The sequence below is a fragment of the Chelonia mydas genome, chromosome 7 (assembly GCF_015237465.2).
Source record: "Chelonia mydas isolate rCheMyd1 chromosome 7, rCheMyd1.pri.v2, whole genome shotgun sequence".
NCBI classification, from domain to species: domain Eukaryota; kingdom Metazoa; phylum Chordata; order Testudines; family Cheloniidae; genus Chelonia; species Chelonia mydas.
Genome location: NC_057853.1, coordinates 88,927,188 through 88,954,372, shown reverse-complemented (window position 1 = coordinate 88,954,372; position 27,185 = coordinate 88,927,188). Strand labels below are relative to the sequence as shown.

General features: G+C 42.4%; 2 protein-coding genes across 3 annotated transcripts in view; one reads left to right on the top strand and one right to left on the bottom strand.

Moving 5' to 3' along the window:
• Positions 1–8,948, bottom strand: part of PTEN (phosphatase and tensin homolog) — a 91,951-nt gene extending 83,003 nt beyond the window's left edge. The window contains exon 1 of one of the 2 annotated variants that reach the window (XM_007071581.4): positions 8,132–8,948. In XM_007071581.4, the coding sequence (XP_007071643.3) occupies positions 8,132–8,210 (79 nt within the window). In that variant the 5' untranslated portion in view covers positions 8,211–8,948. The remainder of the gene's footprint in view (positions 1–8,131) is intronic. The other variant, XM_043550735.1, reaches the window with a different exon arrangement.
• A 109-nt stretch (positions 8,949–9,057) lies between these two features.
• Positions 9,058–27,185, top strand: part of ATAD1 (ATPase family AAA domain containing 1) — a 54,430-nt gene continuing 36,302 nt past the window's right edge. The window contains exon 1 of the mRNA XM_043550736.1: positions 9,058–9,157. The gene's annotated coding sequence lies outside the window, so the exon portion shown is untranslated. The remainder of the gene's footprint in view (positions 9,158–27,185) is intronic.

Here is a 27,185-nt window from a genome sequence, read left to right as displayed (position 1 = left end):
AATACTGGAGACTTGGATTAGGATGGGTTGGAGAAGATGGATTTCTGTCTGGCCTCTCAGTCCCAAGGGAGAACCACCACATAAACAAAGAGCACAAACAAAAGCCTTCCCCCCCAAGATTTGAAAGTATCTTGTCCCCTTATTGGTCCTGTGGGTCAGGTGCCAGCCAGGTTAGCCGAGCTTCTTAACCCTTTACAGATAACAGGATGTTGCCTCTGGCCAGGAGGGAATTTATAGCACTGTATACAGAAAGGTGGTTACCCTTCCCTTTACATTTATGACAATACCAAATCAGAGTTAATGGACCACCCCTACATAACTTCCTAAACATTACAGAAAAACCATCTTGCAGCCACTATTTGCAATTTGTTATTGAATCATTTACACTCACTGATAAAAATAAGTACAGAACTTCACTCAATGTAATTATGAAAGAAACACCAACAGTATACAAAGGCAGATTTTTTTATATATATAAAACCAATAAACCAGGTTAGAATTCTGAGCAACCAACACACTACACTGAGAACGAAGGGGTGGGTTATGAAACGGACCTCAGGAGTGTTCATAAGGTGTTTAAAAAAAACCCACCACTTACCTTTATCCCTTGCACTGGTCAGGGATACAATCTATTACTGTTAAAATTTCTTATGTGGTAACTTTACACATAGTGCAAAGGGACTACAAATACTAACTTTAGATTTATCGGCAGGTGGTTTAATTTCACTTTTTTTTGTGCTGCATTAACGTGGTGTCTGGCAACACTGATTCAGGCAAATTCTGTCATTTCATTTTAAAGACTAAGTTCAGCAGTATGTACCAAACCAAAACTACTTTCTAGGCAGAAACTTCATATACAAAAGTTCTGCCTAAGAATAATATTAATTTATCATGTTTTGAAGGGCAATATATTCTATATGGTTTTAGCTCATATGCTGAAAATTTTCCTTTTTCAAATATTTTTTGCTTCCTGAAATACATTAATTCACATAGGCCACTTCCATAAATTAGTATATTCCCATCGAGACAAGAGGAATTTCTGTACCCAAATTGCCACAGATCAAGATAATACAGAAATACTTATATAATTGTGCCTTCCTCCGGTATAAATCAAAGGTACTTAGATGCTTCTGAAAATTATTTCACACACAATAAAAACTACCAAGTTTTTCTAAATAAAATAACTGCTACCCACACAGCAAACATTACATTTTGGAAACTTTCAACAGAGTTACTATATAATCATTAAGTGTATTGAGAATAACCAACTATGCAATGAAAAAAAACTTTACTAAGAAAGCTATTAGTCAACAATCAACAGATATGAAGAGACCTCGCTCATATTTCTATATATGCCATGCTGCAGCAATACTAACCAGCTCAAATGTTTCACAAGCTCCATATACAGGGCTATATTCTTCCCCAAGACACATGGGTAATATACTCTCTTTGAGGTCAACAAGAGTAGTTACATGTGACTGAGGACAGAACTAAGGCCTTAATGTTCGGACATTAGTGTGATGGCCACAAATTACTAGATAGGGTACACATCCATCAAGATGACAACACTCTCAGGACTGAAGTTTAACCTACCCATTGACATTTTACCTTAAAACAAAGGTTTAAAGGGTAGGATTTTCAGAAGTGTTCAGCACTGGCCCGACTGTACTCCCACTGAAGTAAATGATCAAACACCAATAGTCAGCACTTCTAAAAATTCTACTATAAAGTAATATGGTTTTAATAACCGTTCAAAAGCAAGTAGAGTCAGAATTAAGACAGCTAGTTGTGCAGCTCACATGGTATTGCAACTATCTCCAAGAAGTTCATAATTTTCTATAGAGCACTAGAATATACAGTCAGTGTTTGGTTAACAGTTGCAGCCTTGAGCTTAAATTTCCTTAGTCTGTTTAAACCAAATTTCAATTTTAATATACATTTGCTCTACTAAATCCTGCAATATTTTACACATTACAGAACAGTACCCATTTTAATACATTAGACAAATCCATTACATATTCCAGAACTACTTGTTAAACTAAGATTCTGTTTTAACTATTTCAGAGCATACAATTTCGCTAGACAATTTTACTTTATTTCTTTTTTTTAAAAAAATCACTATTCATTTCTGAGAGACATTTACAAGTTATTCACTCTTTTTCAGTATTCATTTCTCTCTCCTACTTGAGCAGGAGAATTCAAACAGAACATGTAGCTATCACTTGACTAGTAGCTACAAGTGAACACATGGAAAAGTTGGCAGCTTCTGTCCATTTAAAAGTGTACACAGGTAATTGGTTAATTTTTTAACTTTGTTTATTTTGTGCAAACAGTCTTCAGAAAAGCTGCACACTGACTAAAATGGTGAGAATGCAGAAATCAAGCATTTCCTCATGAAGTTGGCACTATCATATCATTTATAGAACAGGAAAACACTAAGAGCCAAGCTATAATTTGAATGAAAATATACTAAGTCTCCCTTTTAATACAGCACAAAAATGCTGAGCTAAAAAGTGCATTTTTTCAAAAGCAATTACTGAAATACATATTTTGTATGGGTTCTGGTTACCAAAACAGTGCTATCCATAAATACATAATACAAAAGCGGCAAAGTTAAATAATCTTCCTCACAAAAAGTAAGGGCTCACCTAATCAGTGGTGGGTTTTTTTTAAAAAAAAATTCTACATCCAACAGCACTTTGTTTTCTATCTTAGGTACTTATATGGCCTCTAATTACCATAGTACCTGGACATGTCAAAATCTTTTTATCCTCAACACACACTACTGTGAAGTAGGGAAGTACTATTAACACATTTTACAGATGGGGAAAAGGAGGCAGTGATTTGCCCAAAGTTCACACAAGAAGTCGGCGGTGGACCAGGAAACTGAAGCTGGGTTTCCCGTGCCCCAGGCTAGTGACCTAGCACTCTTCTGGTGCACATTTAAAAATAAAAGCTATTAGGTACAATATTACAAGAGGATATATATGAGTAATTCACAGTGATATCGAAATTAATATTTCATGATCAAAATGCAACTTCCTAGATAACTCTCCGAGAGCAATTCCAACAGGTCAAGCTTTTAATATTGCTAAGCAACATAATACATACCTAAACACAGGAATATTTTTTCACCAGTAAATTAAGTAAATGCAATGATTTACTAGTACACTTAGAGTCCTAAATAATATAGGGGATTTTAGTACTTTCATATCAATTAAAACAAAATATTTAATATTTAATAACAATATTTCATATATTGTGCCTCAGTTATAAAGACTGGACAAATAGTTGTTCTATTTTTAATGGAATATTAGATTTTTAAATATTCGATAAAGACATCACACCATTACTTCAGATTTTCCTAAAACCAAGAAGCAACAATTTATGGTGAAGTTATATGATCATTTTAAGATTTCATTCAAAAATGCACACTGCTCTGACAGTAGTAACAGAAAAAAATTAATTACATTGTGAAACTTCTGTTCAGAATTTTGATTTAAATAACTAATATATGCACAATTATTTTTAAATGTAATAATAGTAAGAACTTTTATAGGAGTTCATTGATACTAATATGGATAAAAGTCACTATCCACACAACTGGGATCCTAGTCCGGCTTCAGGATCAGTACAGGTGTCCTTGCCAGCTGATCTCAATGCAGGATGGAACTTTGGTGTGAAATGAACACTTTAAAATGCAGTGATCATAATTTGCCTGCCTAAAATTGCAAACTGGTATATAATATAGGTACCAACCAACTATGTTGTTATTTTTTAGACTTCTTAACTGACTAAAAACTCCACAAAAGATTTAAGTAACTTTCTACAGACTACATCTAAAACACATGAATTCAATCCAAGTTACATGGGACCGTTCTATCCAATTGTTACCACCTAAATTTTTTTTTTTTTATTTGTGTGGTTGATGAAAGTACAGAGTTTCAGAAATAGCAGGTATTCAAGCTTAGTAAAATTATTAAGCATTGTAAAAAGTTAAGGTGTCACTGTATGTTAAAGGGAAACCAGGAATATAAAAGTTACATTTTCCCCTTGCCCCCCACCTATTTCACAAAGCATACTTAACACTGTTCAAGCTGAAGTAGAGATAAATATGGTAGAAGGAATCAGAGGCAGGTGAAAATATGATATATTAATTACTTTTTTAAAATGAATGGATATAATGTTTAAGACATCCCTTTCTACCGCTATTCCCAGGATGTATAAAAACTTTCACAAATGGTACATGTTGAAGTGTGACATACAAGAAATTTGTTTAGCAGTTCAGCCTGTGTAATGTGTACAAATCAGTGTAATCAAGTTAAAATCTTCTTTCTGCATGAATAATTTAAACTGATTTTATAGTATGACACTTGTTAAGTGATTAGTTTATGAACTTTTGATCATATAATGCAAGATCTACATATAAAAACATCTCTGGTCACATCCCAGGATTAATACCACTACCATACACAATTTCAATCCAGCCCCAAAAGAACATTTTGTAGTTAAAAGGGACTTTTTACAGCCTGTAAAATGAATTTAGGAATGTAAATCTATGTTCGTTTTAAAAGAAAAAGACACATCCTGACTTCTGACATTAAAAACACAAGAAAAATCAAAATCCAAAAAGCTGACAGTCCTTAGATCAGAGGTGGGCAAACTACGGCCCACGGGCCATATCCGGCCAGTGGGACCATCCTGCCTGGCCCCTGAGCTCCCAGCCGGGGAGGCTAGCCCCTGGCCCCTCCCCCGCAGGGAGCGCTCTGGCCTTCCGTTCCTGCCGGGCAGCACGACTTGCACCTGCCCGCCCACCTCCCAGGCTTTCTAATAAGCCAGTCCTGCCGCTCTGAGCAGCATGGTAAGGGGGCGGGGAGCCAAGGGGTTGAATAAGGGGCAGGGAGCCCTGAGGAGCAGTCTGGGGACAGGGAACAGTTGGATAGGGTGGAGATTCGGGAGGAGGGTGGTCGGGGGGGGGGGGATTGGAGAGGGCTTGGGAGTCCAGGGGCGCCTGTCAGGGGGCGGGGAGTGTGGATAGGAGGCGGGGCAGTGTCCCGGGAGGGGGCAGTCAGGGGACAAGGAGCAGGGGGGTTTGGAAGCTCTGAGGGGAGCAGTCAGGGGTGCGAAGTGGGAGGGGGCCAGGCTGTTTGGGGAGGCACAGCCTTCCCTACCCAGCCCTCCATACCGTTTCGCAACCCTGATGTAGCCCTCGGGCCAAAAAGTTTGCCCGCCCCGGCTTAGATCATATGATCGTACACCTCCTTCTGTGCTACATTTAAAATCTAGTCTTTCCTTCTGAAAGTTATGAGCAATCTCTACCCACAAAAGACACAAAAAAAGTTAACTCAACTCAGATTAATTTGCAGATTACATGAATAAAGAATGATTAAGTTATAGAGAGAACAACTTAGTATAACTTTTGAGGTACTGGATAGGACTAGCTACCCCACTAACAACTTTGTCAAAGGGCTTCCTTGTGAAGCCTTCACAAAAGTGATAAAAAAAAAAAATCAAAGGCTCTCCTATTTATCAGGTTTAGCATTCTAATACATCCAATTATATTTTGTCATTCAGTATATGGAGCCTTCTTCATTATCTGTTCAGAATCTTCTACAGTGAACACAGAATATTATTAAAAATAGTATTTCATACTATTTTGATAGTAACTCCTCCGTGAAATATTCTGAACTATTTCTAAAACCAATCTTTCCATAAACTTAAATAACCAATAGCCAACTTCTGGTTTTAATGTCAAATTACTTTGTCTTCTCACAAACTTCTAATGTAAACATAAAAAAAAAAAAAACAGGTCTGAATTTTTTTAAGTCTGCAAAGTACAAAGTAGACAAATTTTGTAACAATACTGAATGTATCATTCAAAACTCTGAGCCGGATAAGTGAGAAAATCATTAACTAAAATTCAAGAATCTTCTTGCCAAGAAGCCAAAAATAAGCATATGCAGATGAATAGTTAAAAGAAAGTTCTGTTTTGTTATAGCATGTCCTTATGACACACATTTTAGAAAACATGTTTTAAAGACAATCCCTAAACCTGAGAAGTATGAAATCAGGTTTCTTGCTATTGGTTTTCCATTTTTACCATCATTATAGAAGTCATAAGTACGTACACTATTTAGTGTAGCAATAAAATTGAAGTCTGTAAGCTTTATTTTAGAGCAAGAAATTAGTCTTGCAGGTTTTATAATATTAACCTATATCTTGAAAATCCAGGTCTGTATTACTATCCACATCACAGAGAAATAAGAAGTTTAAAGAACTTAAAATGGAAGTCTGAAATAATAGCAATTCTTTAATCAATCAGTATGTTCCCAAAACAGAATGAAAAATATGGACTAAAAGTAGCAGCTAGTGTTTTAAAAATCTAAATGGTCACTTCTTGGGATCACACATTTTGTTTAATAGTCTTCAAAATTTTAGGCTGAGACCCAAATAATTTAACAGTACATATTCTGTACTACAGACACTTCGCTCTCTCCATACAGAAGAAATCTAGTATCTGTGATGCAACTCAGCTCACAACATTCTGAAGAGCAGTAAGTTTATCTTGATGTTACTGTAAACTCAAACCTTCTTCTGAAAATGAATACCATTTTCAATACTTAAGACAGTTTTAATGCTTGACTAAAGGTATTTCATAAGAGCAAATTCTACTTTTAGTTAATAGCATGTGATAAACAGAACTTAATTCTGATAGTATATAAGGATGTATTGTAATGTATTAAACTATTAACTTTGCAACACACATTCAAAGCCAAACATATCCACTGCTGCTACTATACTACATCTGTTCAAAGGACTATGCAGTTCTAATGTTTCATGGTTTGACTTCTTAGTCCTAACAGAGTTAGATTACATATCCCTGAACACTTTTCTCAGAGTCCTATGTATTCAAAACATATCAGTCAGCTGACAAAAAGAACCTCATCCCCTATTTTCATTTGTGAAATGTCCTCACACACATAGGCATAGGTACATTAATGCACACAAGACCTATCAGTATATAATATCACTGAATGGACAAATTAGTGTTTAAAGAGATTAATTTTTAAATTAATATGGATAGTTATTTATGTTCTTATATTCAAACGAACTTATTTTTAGTCAAAAACTGGAAACGTATGCTTTGTTCACTATCAGTACATATTTTGTATTTACACAAAGACCCAGGTAACAGCAAATCAAACCTACACATCCACTAAAATTATGTCTCCGATTCAAGTAGTCAAGTTACTAATTGAAAAAGGCATCACTACATGCAGCACAATAGGACAATTACGTTTTATATTTGAACTAAAATCAAACATCAAGATAAGAGGCACTATTCTGAACATGAGCAATGAAATCACTGTAAATGGGACAGGACACCTAAGTAAGAGAAATGTCAATACAGGCCACACTAAAGTGCTTTAATTTCAAATGAGCACCAGTGTTAATCTCTGCAATCACCATTTGCTAAATATAATGCCCAATAATCTGCATGACATCATCATTAGGGACCAAATAGCTACTCAATCTCTATTTTGAGCTATATAAGAAACAGAACCTAAAACACAACTATAGAACAGGTAATGTTCATCCCTAATCCTACATGAACCAACTGGAAGACAGACAACATTCGACCTGGGATATGCTTTTTCTGTAACAGACTGCATCAATTTTTCACAAAACAAAGTAATACGGTTGCTAAAAACTGACCAACTTACAGTCACAATAATTGTACAGACCTAGCCACACATTTGACTTTTTAATTTGATTTTGCTCGACATAATTATGCCTACCATAGCTATACAAACAACACAGGCAGACACACTAGGTAACTGCTATACACGTCTGATGCAATAGCTGTAGGTGCAGCACTCATTTTCATTTTAATCTCATTTCTATCCTGGGTGCAGGGCCTAGGCCGAGCACTCAGCCTGCCCGACTGGGCTCTGGCTGCACTGGGGAGCAAGCAGATTCAGTCAGGAACATGGCAGCACTGGGGAAGGGGGAGGGGAGAAGACCAGACACGCATCCCTGCTCAGCATTAACACGACAGGTCGCTGGGGAGATGATCACGGCTCCCAGAGGAACGGCGAGCAAAGCGCCAGAGCGGGTCGGACAAGGATACAGGTCAAATCTAAGTCGAAACCATCCTCCTGGTATCTCCTTTTGTTCCTGCTGACGATCTCTTTGATGATGGCGGTCATGTCTGGGAGCCGGGGGCTGCTCAGAAACAGCGAGGACAGGCAGGGCAGCGGTGATGGTTTCTGCAGGATGCAGATGGCCCTCGCCTTGGTTGAGGCGGGTTCCCCTCTCCCCGCTGCTGGAGCGGGGGCCGCTGGGCTCTGGACGGCAACCGGGTAATGGCTGCTGTTACTGCTGGATGGCACCGTGGACAGGGCCTGCCTCTGCGGCTCAGCCCGAGGCCCGCAGGCGGCGGACAGGGGAAGCAGCGAACCCTCCTCCCCCTGCGGCGGCAGCGGCTGCTCCCGGCGGCGGCGGCGGCCCCCTCCTTCCCCAGCTGCCCCGAGCGGCGCTGGAGCGGCGGCGGCGGCGGAAGGGTTTAGAGTCGGCCCAGGTCCCTGAATGTGCCGCCGCCGCCGCCGCCGTCTTTGAGGCGATGGAGGCGGAGAGGGGAACTCTCCAGCGCGCCGGGCCCCAGAAATGGTGACAGCGGGTCGGGCCCCCCCGTCCCGCTCCGCTCCGCTCCCCGCCCGGGGCGGCGGCGCAGCCCGCGCGATGGGGCCGCGCAGCCGGGCGGGCGGGCGAGCGCTCCCTGCCTCGCGGGAGGAGAAGGCGGCGCGTCCGGCTGCAGCTCGCACGGAGAAGCGAGTCTGCGCGGGCTCAGGCGCTGCGGTGCGTGCGGGGCTGCAGGCCTCCCGCTCTCATCGGCCCCGGCCTCCTCCGCGCCCGAGCGACACTGAGCGCCTCAAATTTCCATCATGGCTGCAGCTTCCGAGGAGAGACGGCCCTGGCTCCGCCCCCCACCTCCTCCGCCGCCAAGGAGAAATAGTCCCGCCACATCAGCGTCCCGCTGCCGCCCACTACCGCTGTTCCTCTTTCCGCTGCGCCGCCCGCTCCTCGGCGCGCTCCTGCACCCGGGGAAACGCTCTGATCATAGAGAGGGTATGAGATCCGTCCCGGGAAGCAAACGGTGAGCAGGCCACAGGGAAGCGGAACGATATGTTCACGCTACCGCCGCGACGGAGCTACTTCCCTGTGGAGTCACGTGGGCCTCGTCGGGGCCCTTTTCTGCCTGCGGCGCTCCCCCCACCTCTATCTCGGGGGCGCGGCGCCCGCCCGCGAGCTGGTCGCCGGGGCTGCAGCCGGGCTACTCCGGGGCGTTCAGCTGTGCGGCTGGGGCAGAACCGGGCCTTGGACCCATGGGGCTTGGCTGCCCCACGGAGGGGTGGGTGCAGGAGCATCTGGGCATCTGCCCGTCGCACCCTCCCCCACCCCACACACACAGGGGAGTAGGGCCAGGTACGGCCCATGCAGTGCTGGCGCTACAGGCTACCTCTATCGTTCATGTTGTTTCCCTAGTATGAGGGAGCGGGCGAGAAGGGGGGAGCTCCGCTGTGCTAGGCGCTGCTCAAACAAAGCAGATGGTCCCTGCCCCCAAGGCTATATGATGTAACCTGACGGGCTAGAGGAAGCGTTGTGAACAATCCAATAGTAGCAAATGGCATGTCTGTTCCTTTTATTTTGGGGGAGGTGTTTAGGGGGTTATAGTGAGTGGGGATAAGTGAAAGAAAGTGGGAGAAGGTGACTGAGTAGGTGAGGAGTGAAGCCAAGGTGAAGAGACTGGAGCAAACGTAATCAGAATGGAGGAGAGAATGGCTCTTCAAAACTGTAGAAAATACTGATGATGTCATCAGTGTCCATTGGTTCCTGCTTTGAATGCAGATGCTGCTCCCGGTTGCTGGGAACACCATGTAGAGACTGGAAATGTGAGAACCGCTAGAGTGTGCAGCATTTTCCCAGGTACTGGCTACAGTGGAGAGTTGTTTCCAAAGAGGAACAAGTGCTATAGAAGAAAAACTGCAGGATAGCTGAATGCAGGGAGTAGAGCAATCCCCAAATGTGGTGGTCCTGGGTGCTCATCAGGTGTGGGAGAAGCAGGAACCATATGTGGCTGGTAGATAGTTTGTATTAAGCCCCGTAATATTAGGAATAGCTGCAGTGAGAACAGCTGGCTGAAATGTTTTGGCAAAATATGCTGTCTTGGCAAAGATTAAATGTAACTTTCATTTGGAAATTTTTTGGGTCCTGGGCAGAGGCTCTATAGGTGGGTAGGTTAGGATATTTAGCTGGGATGTGGGGGAGACCTAGGTTCATGTTCTTGCTCTGAATCAAACGGAGCAGGAACTCGAATTTGTGTCTCATGTAGTCCAGGCCAATACTCTTAAGCACCAGGCTAGAGTGAGACACACACCTACCTCTTTCCTCCGATGCATGTTTTCATGAAAATGTAGAAGGAAAACAATAGTTTTAAGTTGGTGTGAAACAGAGTTGTCATTTCCAGTTAGGGTGAGTAAGTTGTCAGTCTGCAGCATGAGTTATAGCACCATCTGTTCTCTAAGAGCAGAGAACACCTATAAACAAGGCACAACTCCTCCTCCAAAAAATTTAGGGTCATAGTTGCTGTCTGTAACACCCTTCTTACACAAGGCCTGCAACTCATGTCTACATTGTCCTTTTGTTGTTAAAACTTTTGTCAGTCAGGAGTGAGAAAAACATACCCCTGACCAACAAAAGTTTTAAGGACAAAAAGCGCCGGTGTGGACAGCGCTTTGTCAGTGGGAGATGCTCTCCCTCTGACAAAGTTAGTGCGCTTCATTGGGGGTAGTTTTATTTTGCCAGCAGGAGAGCTCCAGCCAGCAAAGAGAGGCTACACTGCGTACCTTACAATGGCATGGCTGTAGCGGCACAGCTGGGCTGCTGTAAGGTACACAGCGTAGACATAGCCTAACAGAGTGATGCTAAAAACATTAGACCAAAACCTAAAAGCATGATATGAGACACTGAGAAGAAAGGTAAAAATAACCACAAGCAGTATAGTCACATGACCATAACGGATATCTCACAATGCAGATATGTGTAAAGATAAGGTATGCTGTCCACACATATACAACGATAACTAACAAGAAGTGGAAACACACAAACCCAATGGAATGATTGTGTAATCAGCATAACAGAAAAGACTGAAGTGGAGAGATTTTGTTCACTCTGTTGTCTAAAATAGGAGGGAAGAAGGAGATATTTCATCAATTATGAGAAATGATCAAAGACTTCAAACGATAACAACGAAAAACCTGTGCACGAGGATAATGGTGAATATAGCATGAAATCTATACAACAACCTGATAATTAGTGAGAAATGTATATGAGATTAAACCACCAAAACAATGTGTTGTATCTACCTCTGATAAAGAGCTGAGGTCTCTTTTCCTTTACATTTTGGCAACACTTCTATAACTTATCATGCCAATTAGTTTGAATTTTCTAAACAATAACCTCTAGCATAGAAGTGGTTTCTGAACTAGTATATGGGCACCTACTGCCCCCTGCAGCCTCATAGGTCCCAGAGGAGTCAATCCAACCAGACAGTAGGAACAGAGAGCAAGAATGAGAGCCTTCTATAGAGAGCAGAGTAGCAGTACATTAACAACTGCAATTCACCAACTATGTTTCTTTCTCATCTCTTCCATACTCAACACAGTTTTACTTCTTGTTTTTGCTCCATTCCTACCATGCATATAGCTAAAGAGCATTGGAGACAGAGTATAGTGTGTAGATTATAAAAATCTGTCATATCTGCTACTTCAAATACTTTTACTCCACTTCTGATAGTTCTGAGGAATTGCCCCTATGAACCAAACTGTGCCTCATCTGAATAGGAAAATTACTTGCTTTGCATGACGATTTGGTTTTCTCCATATCACTTCTGAATTGTCTGAGATTTTATTAAACTGAATCATGAAATTACTGTGTCATGAGAAGCCTATATATGTATGTGGATCCACCATGAGATGGACTGTGTTACTCTCTGCCAGGCCAGAGACAATGGTGAGTGATCAGTACTCAACTGATCGTCTATTCAAAGTAAAACACCTTCGGACAATGGGTTTGCTCTCGCTGGGAGAAAACACTTCCTCCTCTTGTCTGATGGAAGCAGTGAAAAGTTACCAAAAGGCAGAACAAAAAGAAGCAGGTACCCCAGAGTCTATAAATGGGTGAGGATGGGAGGAGTAATTTTGCATCAGATTAAGATGAGAGAGGCTTCCATCATGAGGTTAGCTAGAATCCCCAAAGCCGACAAGTTGCAGAGAGAGAGTTCTCTCACAATCACGCACCAGCAGATGTAACTTCCGCCTTTTTACTTGGAAAACAAATTGATACCATCAATTATCAATTTCTTTTTTAACAGAAAGGTGAAGTACTAATACTAAAATACATTTCCTAACACTAGGGATGGTATACAAAAACAAACTCTTGAGGATATTCTAATGCTGAGCACCACGAATGGAAACGCTATTTGAAAACAGCATCCTCCAAACTTAGGGGAGCTAGGTGGGAGAATGAGAATGCTGAGATAATATCTTCAAAGAAGCAGAATTACAAGGTCAGTAATTTTGTCTTCTTTAAAGATACTCTCTAAACATAAGAATCCTGTAAGGACAGTAAGTAGCTTGAAGGATAGTGCAAATAAAATAGGCTACACAATAGGCCTCTCTTAACAAAGACCTATTGAAAAATAACAGCTATGTTATTTTGCTTTTTCTTAAATAAAAGGCTGCAGTAGATACCTACAACAATGAAGCATAAATACAAGAGTCCTTGAGAGACTCCATATGGACCCGAAAAAGAAAATGCATCCAAGTTAGCCAGAGTAGGGACTTCTTGAAAGGACCAAATCAATCATAATAGGAGAGCTTGGCCCTGGGCATCCCCCCCAGTCTGAAAAATAGATAACATAGGCCTGAAGATGGAAGCTTGATTTCTCCCTAGAAAGGCTGAATCCAAAATCTAGTGCATTGCCTGTAATGTTCCTGAGGCTGGCAATGAAAACCTCAGAGACCACAGACCTACATAAGACCTTCAAACTACAAGCAAGGTAGGACACAACCAGTGAGGAATACAATCAGAAGCTCCTTGGCCATGTCCACTTGTTGACTTCATTGATGAAGAAATTGGTATCTTACAGTTGAAGATGAGCTGGTTCTCTGAGGCCTCTAGTACATTTCAAGGAAAACCTTAAGGACCCTCACATCTGAACATACATCATGGACAATATGCTGATAAAAGGAAGTCTGTCAACATTTACTAAAAGGATTGTTGATGATTCCTAATTCTGCTTATTTTTGTAAAATTTGGTATAATATGTATCAATCAAGAGCTTCAATCTCTGTTATCCTATCAGGTGAAATCACTGTCTTCTAGAAATGAGCCATCATCAGGAAACTTGAACTCACAGGTAGTGAATGGCTCAAAAGCAGCTTTGTCAGGACTACATTTATATACCATGACACCAGTGGCTTAATAATATAGGGGAGGGGCCAAAATCATTAAGCCCTACATAATGTGATGCAAACAGTTGCAAAACATTGTTCTGCCTTCTTTTAGCTACCAAATGAACATGGAGTCAGACTTTAAAGTAGATGTCAAATGGAAAGGAGATTGGAACATTGTCGATGTAGGGGCATATAAGGCCTTGTGTGCACCACACCATAAACCTTTCCCTTTAAAATGGTATGTCCTTCTGATAAATTCCTTCCTTGAAAGCCAGGAGGACTGAGAACACCTGTCTGTCAACACCTTTCCTATGGATTGTTGCTTGAAGAGAGGCACATTGTAGCTGAGAGAATTCCCAAGATGAGAGAGTGAGGTGTCTTGGTTCAGAGGGAATATCGCTGGCCATGTCTGTAAAAGAACTAAAGTACTGTATCCGCTTGGGCCAAAATAATGCTATCAGGATCAAGAATTGTTCCCTCTTCTGAGTCTAAGCAGGAGCATAGGCACCTAAATTAATAGCAGAAACACATACAGAAGTTTCCTTTTTCAGTGGATTGTAAAAGCATCTTTCACAAAACATTTTCCCCGATATCACTAGGTGAATACCCTCTTTTCTTCTTCCTTTTTCCTTTCTTCCCCACCAAAAAAAGATCTGATCCCCTGCGTTCTGATCCACTTGCCTAAAGGGAACTAGTAGTGATTGACTGAGACTGCCTGAAATGATTTTTTCCTTCCCTTTCTAAGGAATAGAAATCAGAAATTAATATGTTTTTAGAGACTCCAAGAGATGTGTTAAATTCTCCATCATTTAGAGTATTTACATAAAAATTAGATGACTTTCTAAAAGTCTTACTTCTAGTTCAACTACATGTTCTTGGTTTATATTCAGAATTCACCAGATTAAATGTTGTAGCCTTCATTATGCAGGGGGTCAGACTAATTGGTCATTGTGGTCCCTTTTGACGTTAAAATCCATACATTTTTATGAACAGACAGAGTGAACACTTTTCATGACAAGAGTCCACATGCAGACTCACAGAAATCATGAGACTGCCCCTCCCCCCGACACTTTTTTGTGTATGTAACCATAGTAAACAAATCAAGACCATCTTTCAGACTGAGATTTCTGTAGTTCCTTTAGGTATTCAGGACGATGCATATTTTTTAACAGCTGTTGTTCCAGGAAAGACCATGTGCCTTAGCACAGAGTCCCTGTCCTGGGCTCCTGATCCCAGGTCAGATGGATACCAAAAACCAGTCTAAACTAAAGAATGACTATGGATGGCTATCATCTCAGCAAGACCCTGAGGCCATCTTATAGCCAGAATTGTGGTGGTGATCTTCATGATGACTACAAACCTTAAGAAATCAAGATTAATCAACACTTGTGTGAATGCAGATATGCTACCAGCAGCTATTTGACTAATCCTACTTAGCTAGCGTGTTCCACACAGCAACCTGCTGAGCCAGGAAAATTTTTATTACCAGACTCGTAGTAACTGAAACATCAGATGAGTTTTTCAATCCATTTTTCTTTCTTTGATGCTTCCACTGCTCTTCTCACCTCTGCCAGTTATTCTTTTGAACTGCTGATTAGTCTGTCTTCAGCTTCTTCTCCCCTTCTCACACACTGTGTCTTGCTTTCTATTAATCTTCCTTCTCTATCTGTTCCCTCCCTCTGGGTCCTTGCTGATTTCCCATTTCCAACTCCTATGGAACCTTCTTTCACCATTCCATCCCCCTTCTACTGCTGGATCCAATTCCCTGCTCCTGTAGAAATCACTAGTAAAGCCCCAGTTGTCTTCAGTGGTTGCAGAATCAAGCCCATCAGAGACATCACACATAACAATGTACTAGTAGTAGAAGGGGAAACAGTATCATGCCATGTGCACTCTACTCTTGTTTAATGAGAGGTCAGATCACTTGTATTTCTTCCACTAGGATTTTTTAATCCAAACAACTGATCAGTTGTGAAAAATGCCCTCCCCATTGTTGTTCAATGCAAGTGCTCAAAATCAGCACTTACATTTATTGCATGTATTATATTTATTTTTCAGAAATGTTCCCTCTCTCCACTGTAAACAAACAAACAAACAAACATAACCCAACAAGTGTTCCAAATCAGTTTCCATTTATATTACTGGTTTCTAAACACATCTTTCACCAGGAAGTATACCATATGGGCTGACATACGGTCAGCACATTTGGGGTGACAGCAATTGGGGTGTCTCTTAGCCACCTTTGCATTCCCCTGATCTTGCCATTGGCCAAGGGCATGTCTGGGCCCTGGAGTAACATGGATGTTGCTTTCAGTTACTCCTAACTGCCCACAACACAAAGGGTATATTCTAACAGCCATGGCTTGCCACTAGCTTGGTGATGACCTGACTTACACTTCTTTTCTTCCATGGGGTTATGTTGGGCACTTTGATAGAGCCACTTATGCTAGCTCTGTGTAACGTGTGTGTTCCCCTTAAACAAATGAAGTCTTTAGGGACCTGGATAATCCAACTTTCTGGTTGCTTTGTGAATGGCACCAAACAGGCGGAGTGGTCCTAGAAATTGGACCCTATGTGTTTAGAAAGCTATAATATAATGCAGCAAAGACATTGACTTCAATGGGACTACTCATGTGAGTAAAGTTAAACATATCCATGTTTGCAGGATTGGAGAATCATATTTTGGACATTTGTTTGTCAAAATTTGGGGTTATGATGTGGGTCTTTTAGGGAAAAAAATTAAAACTGAAAAACTAAATTTTCTAATGTTTGTACTAGGGCTGTCAAGCGATTAATCGTGCAATTTAAAAAATTAATCACAATAGTGCGATTAATTGCACTGTTAAACAATAATAGAATACCATTTGTTTAAATATTTTTGGATGTTTTATACATTTACAAATATATTGATTTCAATTACAAAATGTACAGGGATCACTTTATATTCATTTTTGATTACAAATATTTGCATTGTAAAAAACAAAAGAAATAGTATGTCAATTCACATAATACAAGTACTGTAGTGCAATCTCTTTGTCATGAAAGTTGAACTTCCAAATGTAGAATTATGTACAAAGAAACCTGCATTCAAAAATAAAACAATGTAAAACTTTAGAGCTTACAAGTCCACTCAGTCCTATTTCTTGTTCAGCCCGTTGCTCAGACAAACAAGTTTGTTTACATTTGCAGGAGATAATGCTGCCTGCTTCTTGTTCATAATGTCACCTGAAAGTGAGAACAGGCGTTCGCATGGCACTGTTGTAGCCAACGTCGCAAGATATTTACATGCCAGATGCACTAAAAATTCATATGTCTCTTCATGCTTCAACCACCATTCCAGAGGACATGCATCCATGCTGATGATGGGTTCTGCTCTATAACAATCCAAAACAGTGCAGACAGATGCATGTTCATTTTCATCATCTGAGTCAGATGCCACCAGCAGAAGGTTGATTTTCTTTTTTGGTGGTTCAGGTTCTGTAGTTTCTGCATCAGAGTGTTGCTCTTTTAAGATTTCTGAAAGCATGCTCCACACCTCGTCCCACTCAGATTTTGGAAGGCACTTCAGATTATTAAACCTTGGGTCGAGTGTTCTAGCTATCTTTAGAAATCTCACATTGGTACCTTCTTTGTGTTTTGTCAAATCTGCAGCGAAAGTGTTCTTAACACAAACAACGTGCTGAGTCATCATCCGAGACTGCTAGAACATGAAATATATGGCAGAATGAAGGTTAAACAGAACAGGGGACATACAATTCTCCCCCAAGGAGTTCAGTCACAAATTTACTTAATGCATTATTTTTTTAACGAGCGTCATCAGCATGGAAGCATGCCTTCTGGAATGGTAGCCGAAGCATGAAGGGACATATGAATGTTTAGCATATCTGCAGGGCTGGTGTAAGGTTGTTTCGCGCCCTAGGGGAAACTTCCACCTTGCGCCGCCCCCCCCCCACCTCCAGGAGCCCTGCGGCAGCACCCCGCCCCCGCTCCGCCCTGAGGCGCCCTCCCAGCTCCCTCGGCCCCCTCCCTCTGCCTCTCCCTCTCCTCAGCGCCCCCCCCGCGGCAGCTCCCCTCGGCAACCCCCCTGCGGCAGCTCACCTCAGCACCCCCCTCCCTTGGCGCCCCTCTGCGGCAGCTCCCCGCCCCAGCTCACCTCTGCTCCGGCTCCTCCCGGAGCACACCGCCACCACCACTTCTCCCACCTCCCAGGCTTGCAGCGCCAATCAGCTGTTTGGCGTGCAAGCCTGGGATGGAGAGAAGCAGAGCAGGGCAGCGTGCTCAGGGGAGGAGGGGGAGCAGAGGTGAGCAGGGGCGGGGAGCGGTTCCCCTGCGCGCCACCCCCCCCGTTACTTGCTGCAGGCGGCCCTCTCCGCACCCCCCTGCCCAGCTCACCTCTGCTCCACCGCCTCCCCGGAGCGTGTTTTTGGCCGCCCCCAACCACTTGGTGCCCTAGGCGACCGCCTAGTTCGTCTAGTGGTTGCACCGGCCCTGCACATCTGGCATGTAAATACCTTGCAATGCCAGTTACAAAAGTGCCATGCAAATGCCTATTCTCACTTTCTGGTGACACTGTAAATAAGAAGTGGACAACATTATCTCCCCTAAATGTAAACAAACTTGTTTGTCTTTGCAGTTGATTAAACAAGAAGTAGGACTGAGTGGACTTGTAGGCTCTAAAGTTGTACATTGTTCTGTTTTTGAGTGCAGTTATGTGACAAAAAAATTTACATTTTTAAGTTGCACTTTCACGATAAAGAGATTGCACTACAGTACTTGTATGAGGTGAATTGAAAAATACTATTTCTTTTGTTTATCATTTTTACAGTGCAACTATTTGTAATAAAAAATTATAATACAAAGTGAGCAGTGTATACTTTGTATTCTGTTGTAATTGAAATCAACATATTTGAAAATGTAGGAAAACATCAAAAAATATTTAATACGTTTCAATTGGTATTCTATTGTTTAACAGTGTGATTAAAACTGAAATTAATCAAAATTAATTTTTATTGCGATTAATTTTTTTTAGTTAATTGCATGAGTTAACTGCAATTAATCGACAGCCCTAGTTTGTACCTTTATATTCACTGTACCCTTGGCATAATGTTAGCTAAGAACAGCGAGAAACTAAGGGATAAGAGTGCAGAGTCTATAAACAACTTTTCTTTCTGTATAAATCAGTGTTTACCAGCAAATATATTCCTTATCCCTTTCTGCAGGAGAATTTTACTTGAAGGTATTGATTTAAATCTAAGGCCCCGATCATGCTGATCTGTGGGTGGACCTGCAGAGATTCACTGATTTTAGGGACCAGTCCTTATGCAGTCACTCGCAGGATCAGAGCCTAAAATTTTAAAGTCCTGTGTTGAACCTCCAAGGATATAGAAAGCATTAAACTGATTTTGCTTCAGTAAGGCAGCAAATATTTGTACAAAAAACAATGTTATAAATAATGTTTAGTTTGTGGCAGAAATCAACACACAACCCAATTTTGTGTGGCATAAAACGTTAGCGTCAACCTTAACTTTGAACTGACATTTGTTGGCTTGTGAAAGAATTCTATCATTTTTCTTTGTGTACTTCTTCCAAAATTTTTCTTTTTCTGTGAAGTTTAGTGCCAAAGTGGCCAAACAGTTTAGTGCCACTTGGATTTTAGATTTGGATTTGAGAGTTAATTTTTTTTGTTTGTTTTTTTAAGTGTGTATGTTTGAATTTAATTTATTCTTAATTTCAGCAAACAGATTCTTTTTTTTGGAGGGGAGAGGGAGAGAGGTGAAGCAGGAAAGAGTCCTAAACATTCTCCTGCGTGCTGGTAACCCAAACACAACAGCCATTATGCTAGTGCACAAAACATAGAAAGTAAACTGATTGGTTTAGTTTCACTGTTCAAGATGAGCAAGTACAAAAAGTAAATAGGATAAGTGGAGTAAATTAGTAATGCAAGCTGTTAGCATCACATTTTTTTAATTTATGCTGATTCTCTTGACAGTGCTCTTTGAGGTTTTTAAAAAGAAACAGGAAAGAAAATGTTGTCTAGATTATAAGTTTATTTGCCCTTAGAGACAGCAGCAGTTCTGAAAAAGGATGGTCTTGTGTAAACTGATATGCATATTTAGGCTGTCATGGTCTCTCCCTGTCAGGCTCAGAGGAGGGCCACTCTGCCTCACTGTGTCAGACAGCAAACAGTCCATCAGCGGTCTAGAGGCTCTGGCCTTCTGTGTGGGGCCACACAACACAGTCTTTAGCCCAGAGCCTCCTGGAAGGGGCAGACAGCAATTCTAGTCTAGGGGCCTGCGGCCTCCTGGCTGGGGCAGTCCACAAACCAGGCACAGGTCTTCTGGCCTGGGGTGAGTAAGCCACCACCCCAGGGGTGGGGGAACCTTGGCCCACCTACTCCACCGGGTCCCAGCCCAGGGCCTTAACAGTGGCAGGTAGTTTTGCCACTGGGTCAGCAAGGATCCCACTGAAACACACTGACTCGCTTCCAGGCAGCACAACCAGACTGTCTGGTTCCTCTGGGCTACTTCTTACTGCAGTTCGTTGGCATGGCTCCATTGGCCACATGTCCTCAGCGGCTTCTAGGTAGGCAGCCAACAGTAGTCCCAGTAACTCCTCTCCATCCTCGGTCCCCTTCGGTGGCAGGGCATGGGGGTGGCTCAGGACCTGGTCCGGAGTCCTGGAGGGCTTGAGACATTGGCCTCCATCCCAACTGAATTGTGGGACGCTCTCTTTATATTTTCTGTCCCGCCCCAGCACTTCCAGCAGGGGCAGGGCTGGTTTGGTTCCGCCCACCAGGGGGACTGTAGTGGTCCCTCTCTGTCAGTCTCGGAGGGATGCCACTCTGCCTCACTACAGGCATTATGTAGTACTTATTTTCCTGGTTAAATACATTTTTATTGTTTAGTGCTATAAAAGTATGCAACAAAATATAAAGTGATAAACTATAATAGCTCTGAAGGAATCAGTCTGTAGTTGTTTTGATAGAGACAACTATTACAGGGAGTTTTATGTATGTAATATTTATTGGACAGATGGAGCCAAATCAGCTACCAAGTACAATGCATATTTTCATACTTACACTAATTTTGAGAACTTGAATAATTATTAGTGCACGAATTTAGTGGTAGAATTCATTAATCACAATCTGTTTTATTAAAATCATACCCATTAACAAATCCAAAGTCCATTAAGGTCAATGGAAAGGATTCCATTTATTTCAGTGGGAGGTAATTCTGAATCAAACTCTGGGCTTGAGTAGTGAAGGTGGAGGCTGGGCAGAGTCACTGGAGGAAGTGGAGAGGAATACTCCCACACAGATCATGGAGCAGTAACAGACCTGCTCTTCAGAGTTTACTGTAATCCAATAGCCAAAGTAGCCTCTGCGTGTCTCACCTTTAGGGTATTTCTGGACTGCAAATGAAGGTGTGACTGTAGCACAACTTTAATCTAGCTTGCATAGGTAACAATAGCAATGTAGATGTGGTGGCATGGGCTTCAGCATAGGTTAGGAACCTGAGTACAAGCTCTACACTGTATACTAAATCCAGGTCTATGTTGCCCCCCCCACCCCCTTACAGACCCACTCTTTCCAAGCTCGCACTTGAACATCCACATAGCATTGATACATGAGCCTCATATCTGTGCTGATGCATCCATACTGCAGTATGCGCACACGAGTCAGATGCTGTGGTTTCTTGGGGCATATCTCAGGGATCGTTGCACCCTTACTAGCTAAAGCTGCTCTAGGGCTTGGTTCATGGTGTACTGTGGGAAACCTGTCTGTCCCTCCCACAGTACTTGACTGAAAGTGCTCTTAGGCCATCAACACAATCAGCCAAGACATTTTTTAGGTGTGCACGCTCCCTGCAACTGGAGCCAGCAACATGGCTCCAGTGCCAATGAAGAACTTCTGCTCATGCTTTCACTCCTGTTTTGGGAATCAGGAAGAACATCTGTAAGGCACTGGTGGACAATTTGGCAACAGTATTTGTCCTATCAAAGGCACACCTCAAATGGGGGTACAGATAGCATCCATGACCCAGCTGATGTTGCTCTGGCATAAGTGCAGATTCCCCATATATAGACTTGAACTTTTGGATGACTGACATGAGCATAGACTGATGGGATCACAGGGACCTGGGATGACCAACAATGGCTCCAGAACTTTCGCATGAGGAAGCAGACATTCTCAGAGCTGTGTGAGCAGCTTGCCCTGATCCGCCAGCAACAGGCCACACACAGAGGGAGGCCATGCTAGTCCAGAAGCGGACCTCTATTGCACCTGGAAGCTGGCTATCCCAGACTGCTACAGGACTACCCAGTTTGGTGTTGGCAAGTCAACTATGAGGATTGTGGTGGTGGAGGTTTGTGAGGCAATCAGGACTGTGTTTTTTCCAAAGATTGGGGACATAAACAATGTCCCTGAAATAATTGCTGTTTTTGAGAGAAGGGCTTCCCAAGCTGCGCTGGGGCTATCAAGGACCATAGTTTGCCCTTTGTAAGGAGCACAAGAACATAAACCACAAAGAGTACTATTCCATCATCATGCAGGCCCTGGTCGCCCACAAAGCAGGTTCATGGGCACCAATGTGTGATGTACTAGCGAGGTGCATGATGCCAGGGTTTCCTGGAAATCATGACTTTACCTTTATAGACAAGCTTCACACATTATTTCCTCCAACGGACATTGTTATAAATGAAGTCACTGTTCCCACTGTTATTCTAGGGGACACCAGGTATTTCCTTCTACACATAGCTTATGAAACTGTATCCTGATCTCAGAGGGCCTGGCCAAAGAAGGTTTAACAACATGCTCAGTAGTTGTAGGATGGTGTATGGAGTGTGCATTTGGCAGACTGAAATCCACATGGCAGTGCCTTCAGAACCATTTGGATGTCAATGCTGTCAATGTCTTGTGCATTACTGTGGCCTGTGATGCACTGCACAACATCTGTGAGGCCAAAGGTGAGCCATTTCACCAGAAGTGGGCTCAAGACACTGCTGAATTGCTGTAATGGTGCAAGCAATCAGAAAGTGCACTTGTCATTACTGGGGTAGGATCCACACACATAAGGGAAATCAGAGATGCTTTGTGTGCCCACATAATATGTTTGCAGGGTGACATGGATGAAGGTGAATGACATAGTATAATTATTCCACACTTAAATTATGCCCATTCATCCCACAATTGCTGAGGATGGGGCAGCTCAGGAAGATTTTTTTTAATGAATTTTATTATGCATTTTATTAAAACTGTTTATATACCTCAAAGCACAGTTTGTGGATTACTCTGATGAAGTTTCATTTTAATTAATTTAATAGAACCTGCTCATGTAGCCTTGTTTGCAAATTAGACACTTTCTTTTAAACATGCACGTACATAAAAATTATAATTTTAAAACCTTTATAGGCAGACCAGCTGTCATCAAGATGTAAAAGACAGTAAACAAAAACAGTGCATGTTAAGAAAACAAACAAACAAAAGTGCAAAACAGCCCAGCTACAAATATTGCCACCATAGCAGTTTCACTGTTGCTGGAATTGTGTCCTCCCTGTGTTCCCATTCTCCTTGGCCCTTCTGGTGTGTTTTGCACATGTGGATTGTGGCTGAACAGGCAAGGAGGAATGAACAAGGTATATTTGACTGTTTCATGTAGTGTTCATTGCTTGGGCCATCAACCAGCCCCTCGATTGTCCAAAAGCTGCATAGGCTGCGGGACTTGGTAGCATTAAGAGACTTAGTGTGAAGGGACTGGAGCTAGAGCTTGCAGCCTGGTGGCCATGAGAGCAATCAACCTCTCAAAAAACTCCTGCTGCTGTGCTCTGTCTTCCTAGGATCATGCTCCAGGAATTTTGCTGCCAATTTCTACTCATGCTGGGCAGCCTCTTTCTCATTTTAGTCTTCTGTCCTTCTTTCTCTGATAGCCAAGCTGTTCAATGGCCTTGGCCAACACATCCAGCATCTTTTCATCCCCAGCCAAGGGAGAGAGGAGACTGAACCCCAGGGGATCAATAAACTAATTAAGTGCTGTGTTTGAAGGGAAGGGTGTTAAGTTAATAAGCTGTAATGTACTGACTCTTTAAAAGAGCAGCAAACTTAGTATCTTCTGTGAATGTAGAGCGGTGGTTCTCACAAAAAAAGTTTTGGTGGCCTCAGTGCGCGGGCACCAGCTCTTGTCTTTTTTCTTATTGTTTCTCTTGCTTTTTTGGTTGCCTTTTTTTTAGTTTTGCTAGCTATTAAGTCTGCTGTGAAAAGTGATATTAACAAACACACAAATATCACTCTTCACAGCAGACTTACTCAGCCTTGGCAATCCAAGGGACAAATTTAGCCCTGGATTGGGAGGTGGGTACAGAGGCAGCGGGAGCCAGGGGCAGTGGGGCAGTAGGGAAGGCAGCAGGAGCCAGGGGTGATGGGAGGGGTGGTGAGCTCAGGGAACAGAGCCCAAAGCCCCATGGCTGGAGCCTGCCATCTGCCACCCCAGGGCGAAAGCCAGACCCCACCGTCCCCGGGAAGGTGAGGAATTCACTGGCTGCCTGCTCCTCCAGCTTTTGTGTCTCCAGAGAGAGGGGCCACTGCTTTGCCCCTCCTCCCCCGAATAACCACCCTGAAGGCTGTGGCCACAAGAAAAGGCTTTGGTGGCTGCATGTGGCCACTGGCCACATTTGAGAAACACTGTGAGTGATATGTGCTGTGCGTTGCAGAGAGACATCTCTGAGAACCTTGGAGACCAGAGTTCATTGATTGTTACCTGCTAGGCAAGGTTAAGACTGACTGAGTCTCAAGGAGTTTGCAGGTGAGGAAGACAGACCAGAATGGCAGGGAGCTGACACAAAGTCTAATCTCCAGCAAAACTCACTCCTCCTGAGGCAGAGAGGTAACACAGTGGCTCACAACTCTGGGTACTCTCAGGAGCATGTTACAGGTGCTAGTGCTTCTTGTGCAATGGGCTGTTCCTCAGGACCGTCCCCAAAGAGGTTCTCTGAATATGGCCCCAGGATGTGCTGAAACTGCTCCAGTGGCATAGCCTGATCCAGGACAAGTACCAGCAACAGAGTTATTTTGAGGGGCGGGGGTTCATCCAGAGACTGCAGGCTATCTATCAGCGGTGCCTCTGATTCTGGGGTTATAAACCTGCTCAGGAGATTGTCATGCAGCACTGTGATCTCTGTGTGGGGGGCAGTTCCCAGCACTTGATCAAATTCCTCATAGAAGAGGTAGGTAGATGGGGAGTTCCCTGAGGTGGTTTGGCAGTAGGCAGTCTTGAGGTGCTTGACCCGCTCCTAGCATTGATTGGGAGTCTGGTAGATCCCCATTGCCACCAGCCTCTCCAAGATTCTTGTGTACAGGTGGTCTTTTTTATGCTCTTGCTGAAGTCATGGCTCTTATTCTCTTCCCATCACAGATTTACCAGAGTCTGGCTGTATTCCTCTGGCCAGCTAGCAGCATGCTTAGCTTAGGGCTTCTTCTTAGTGCTGGCCATAGCTAATACACAATAGGGTTAACTATGTTTACAGTTGAGCAGTCCATGTGGAAAGGAAGGGTTACAATGCTTAGCAGCTATATTTTGGCTAGGAGGTTGTTTCCAGTTCCTGGGAATAGAGTGGGAAATTTGGACAAAGAAGGGCCAGGAAACACAGGCCTAGGAGATCATGGGACAGCATTGGTGGACTCTCTGAACATGAGCTTGGTGACCTGGGCTCCCATTACATCTCCACTGCAAAACGAGTGGGCTTGAATCTGCTCCACAACAGGACTCAGGCTTGGACCCATACCCCTGGGCAAGTCTGCAGGCCTGAGTCTTCAGAGGTTTCTGGTGCATTTCAGAAGGCTTCATGTGTGGACAGTAGGCAGGTTTAGACTTAAACCTGAGTCTAAGCCCAGGTTTTCTTTGTAGTGTAGACATACCCCTTAGAGACGCTTGGGTACTCTGGTTGCTATGCTGAAGCTCACGCCACCACATCTATACTGCTATTGTTACCCGTGCTAGCTAGCTACAATCACAACTTCATCCAACCTCTCCCTTTTACTAAGGGTATATCTACATTGCAAGTGAATCCTCCAGCTTCGGATACTGCTGTGCAGTGGATGATTTTTAATAATATCCAATAATAAAACTATTAAATTTGTAATAATCTACCTATCTTTTCATAGCCAAAGTGAAATAGAATCCCAAGTCACTCAGTGGCTGTTTTGACTGAGGTACTAACCCCCTTTCCAGCACATGAGAAATTCTAGGTAGGGACAAAATGGAGCTGCACAGCTCTATCTCAGAGACAGGCTAGTTATAAAACACTGAAGAAAACAAATTAAACTGATGCAAGGACAGACTTATTGAAGACAATATCAGATAAGTGGCTCAAAACCTCAGAGTTTGTATTCATTACAAAGATTCTCCTTTAACTTTTTCTATTTTGTATTATTGTTGTTGAAATATAAAATGAAAGAAAATAGGAAGATGGGATTTAAAGAGAATTGCCTCAATGTCTCAGAGGGAGCAAAATTTTAATTCTTCAATTTATGTGACTTTCATCATGAGACATCCCAATGGGATTTGCAAACTTCTCTATTTTCAGAAATTGCATTATTCACCTCTGAATTGCATTACTGACCACTTTGGAGATGAATTGGGCCAACTGTTTATCAGCACATAGAAACGCTATAGAGTAATTTAGGACAAGAAGTGAAAAATATCATGACAGTTCTCAAACTGTGGTCCACAGAGCATTTCCTAGTTGTCCATCAAGAGCTAACTGGTCAAATGGCTTTGGTTCGCCTGCTTGTTTGCAGCTGCTAAATTATATGAAAAGACAGCTACAATTACATTAAATATTTTCCTAATATTACATTTCTATGTAAACAATTGCTGTAGTTGCCAGAGGGATGTAACGTGATCTGGAAATGGAGGGGAAGTGGTCTACACGATCATGAGGGGAGGTGGTTCAAGCAGTTGTGAATGTGAGAAAAAGTGATACATGAGACAGTCTATTAGTGGTACACAATATGAAAAAGTTTGAAAAGTTGAGTAGTAAAGTGTATGATTTTCCTTTAAAACAAGATTCTGAGCTGGATGGCTGGGGCTTCTGGCAACATTCCATCAGGATGCACCATGGCAACTAGGTATTTGTTGGGAAAAGTCTTTTGGAAAACAACATTTAGATGTGGGGGCTGAGGGGGTGGGACAGGAGCTCGAGGAGAGTCATTGGGGCAGTGTGTGAAGATGTGAGATACAGTGGACATGAAAAGGACACAAAGTAACCACAAGTAAAGTAAAGTAAAAGAATTAAGAGCTAATTGCAGAGTCAGGTCACATGAAGGAAAAAATATAAGTAAAAAAGGAAATTTAATAATTAATTTGGAGTCAACTGGGAAAATAATACCCAAGAATAAGATACAAGAATAAATAGCAGGAGCTGCCGCTATAGCTTCTTGGTGGATGAATAATGTTTGAATATCTTAAAGACCTAGGAAACCAAGGAAAAAGATCTGAATTTCTAACAGGTGTTTGACTGCAGATAACAACTGAGGAATCCGATGAAGTGAGCTGTAGCTGTAGCTCACGAAAGCTCATGCTCAAATAAATTGGTTAGTCTCTAAGGTGCCACAAGTACTCCTTTTCTTTTTGCGAATACAGACTAACACGGCTGTTACTCTGAAAACTGAGGAAT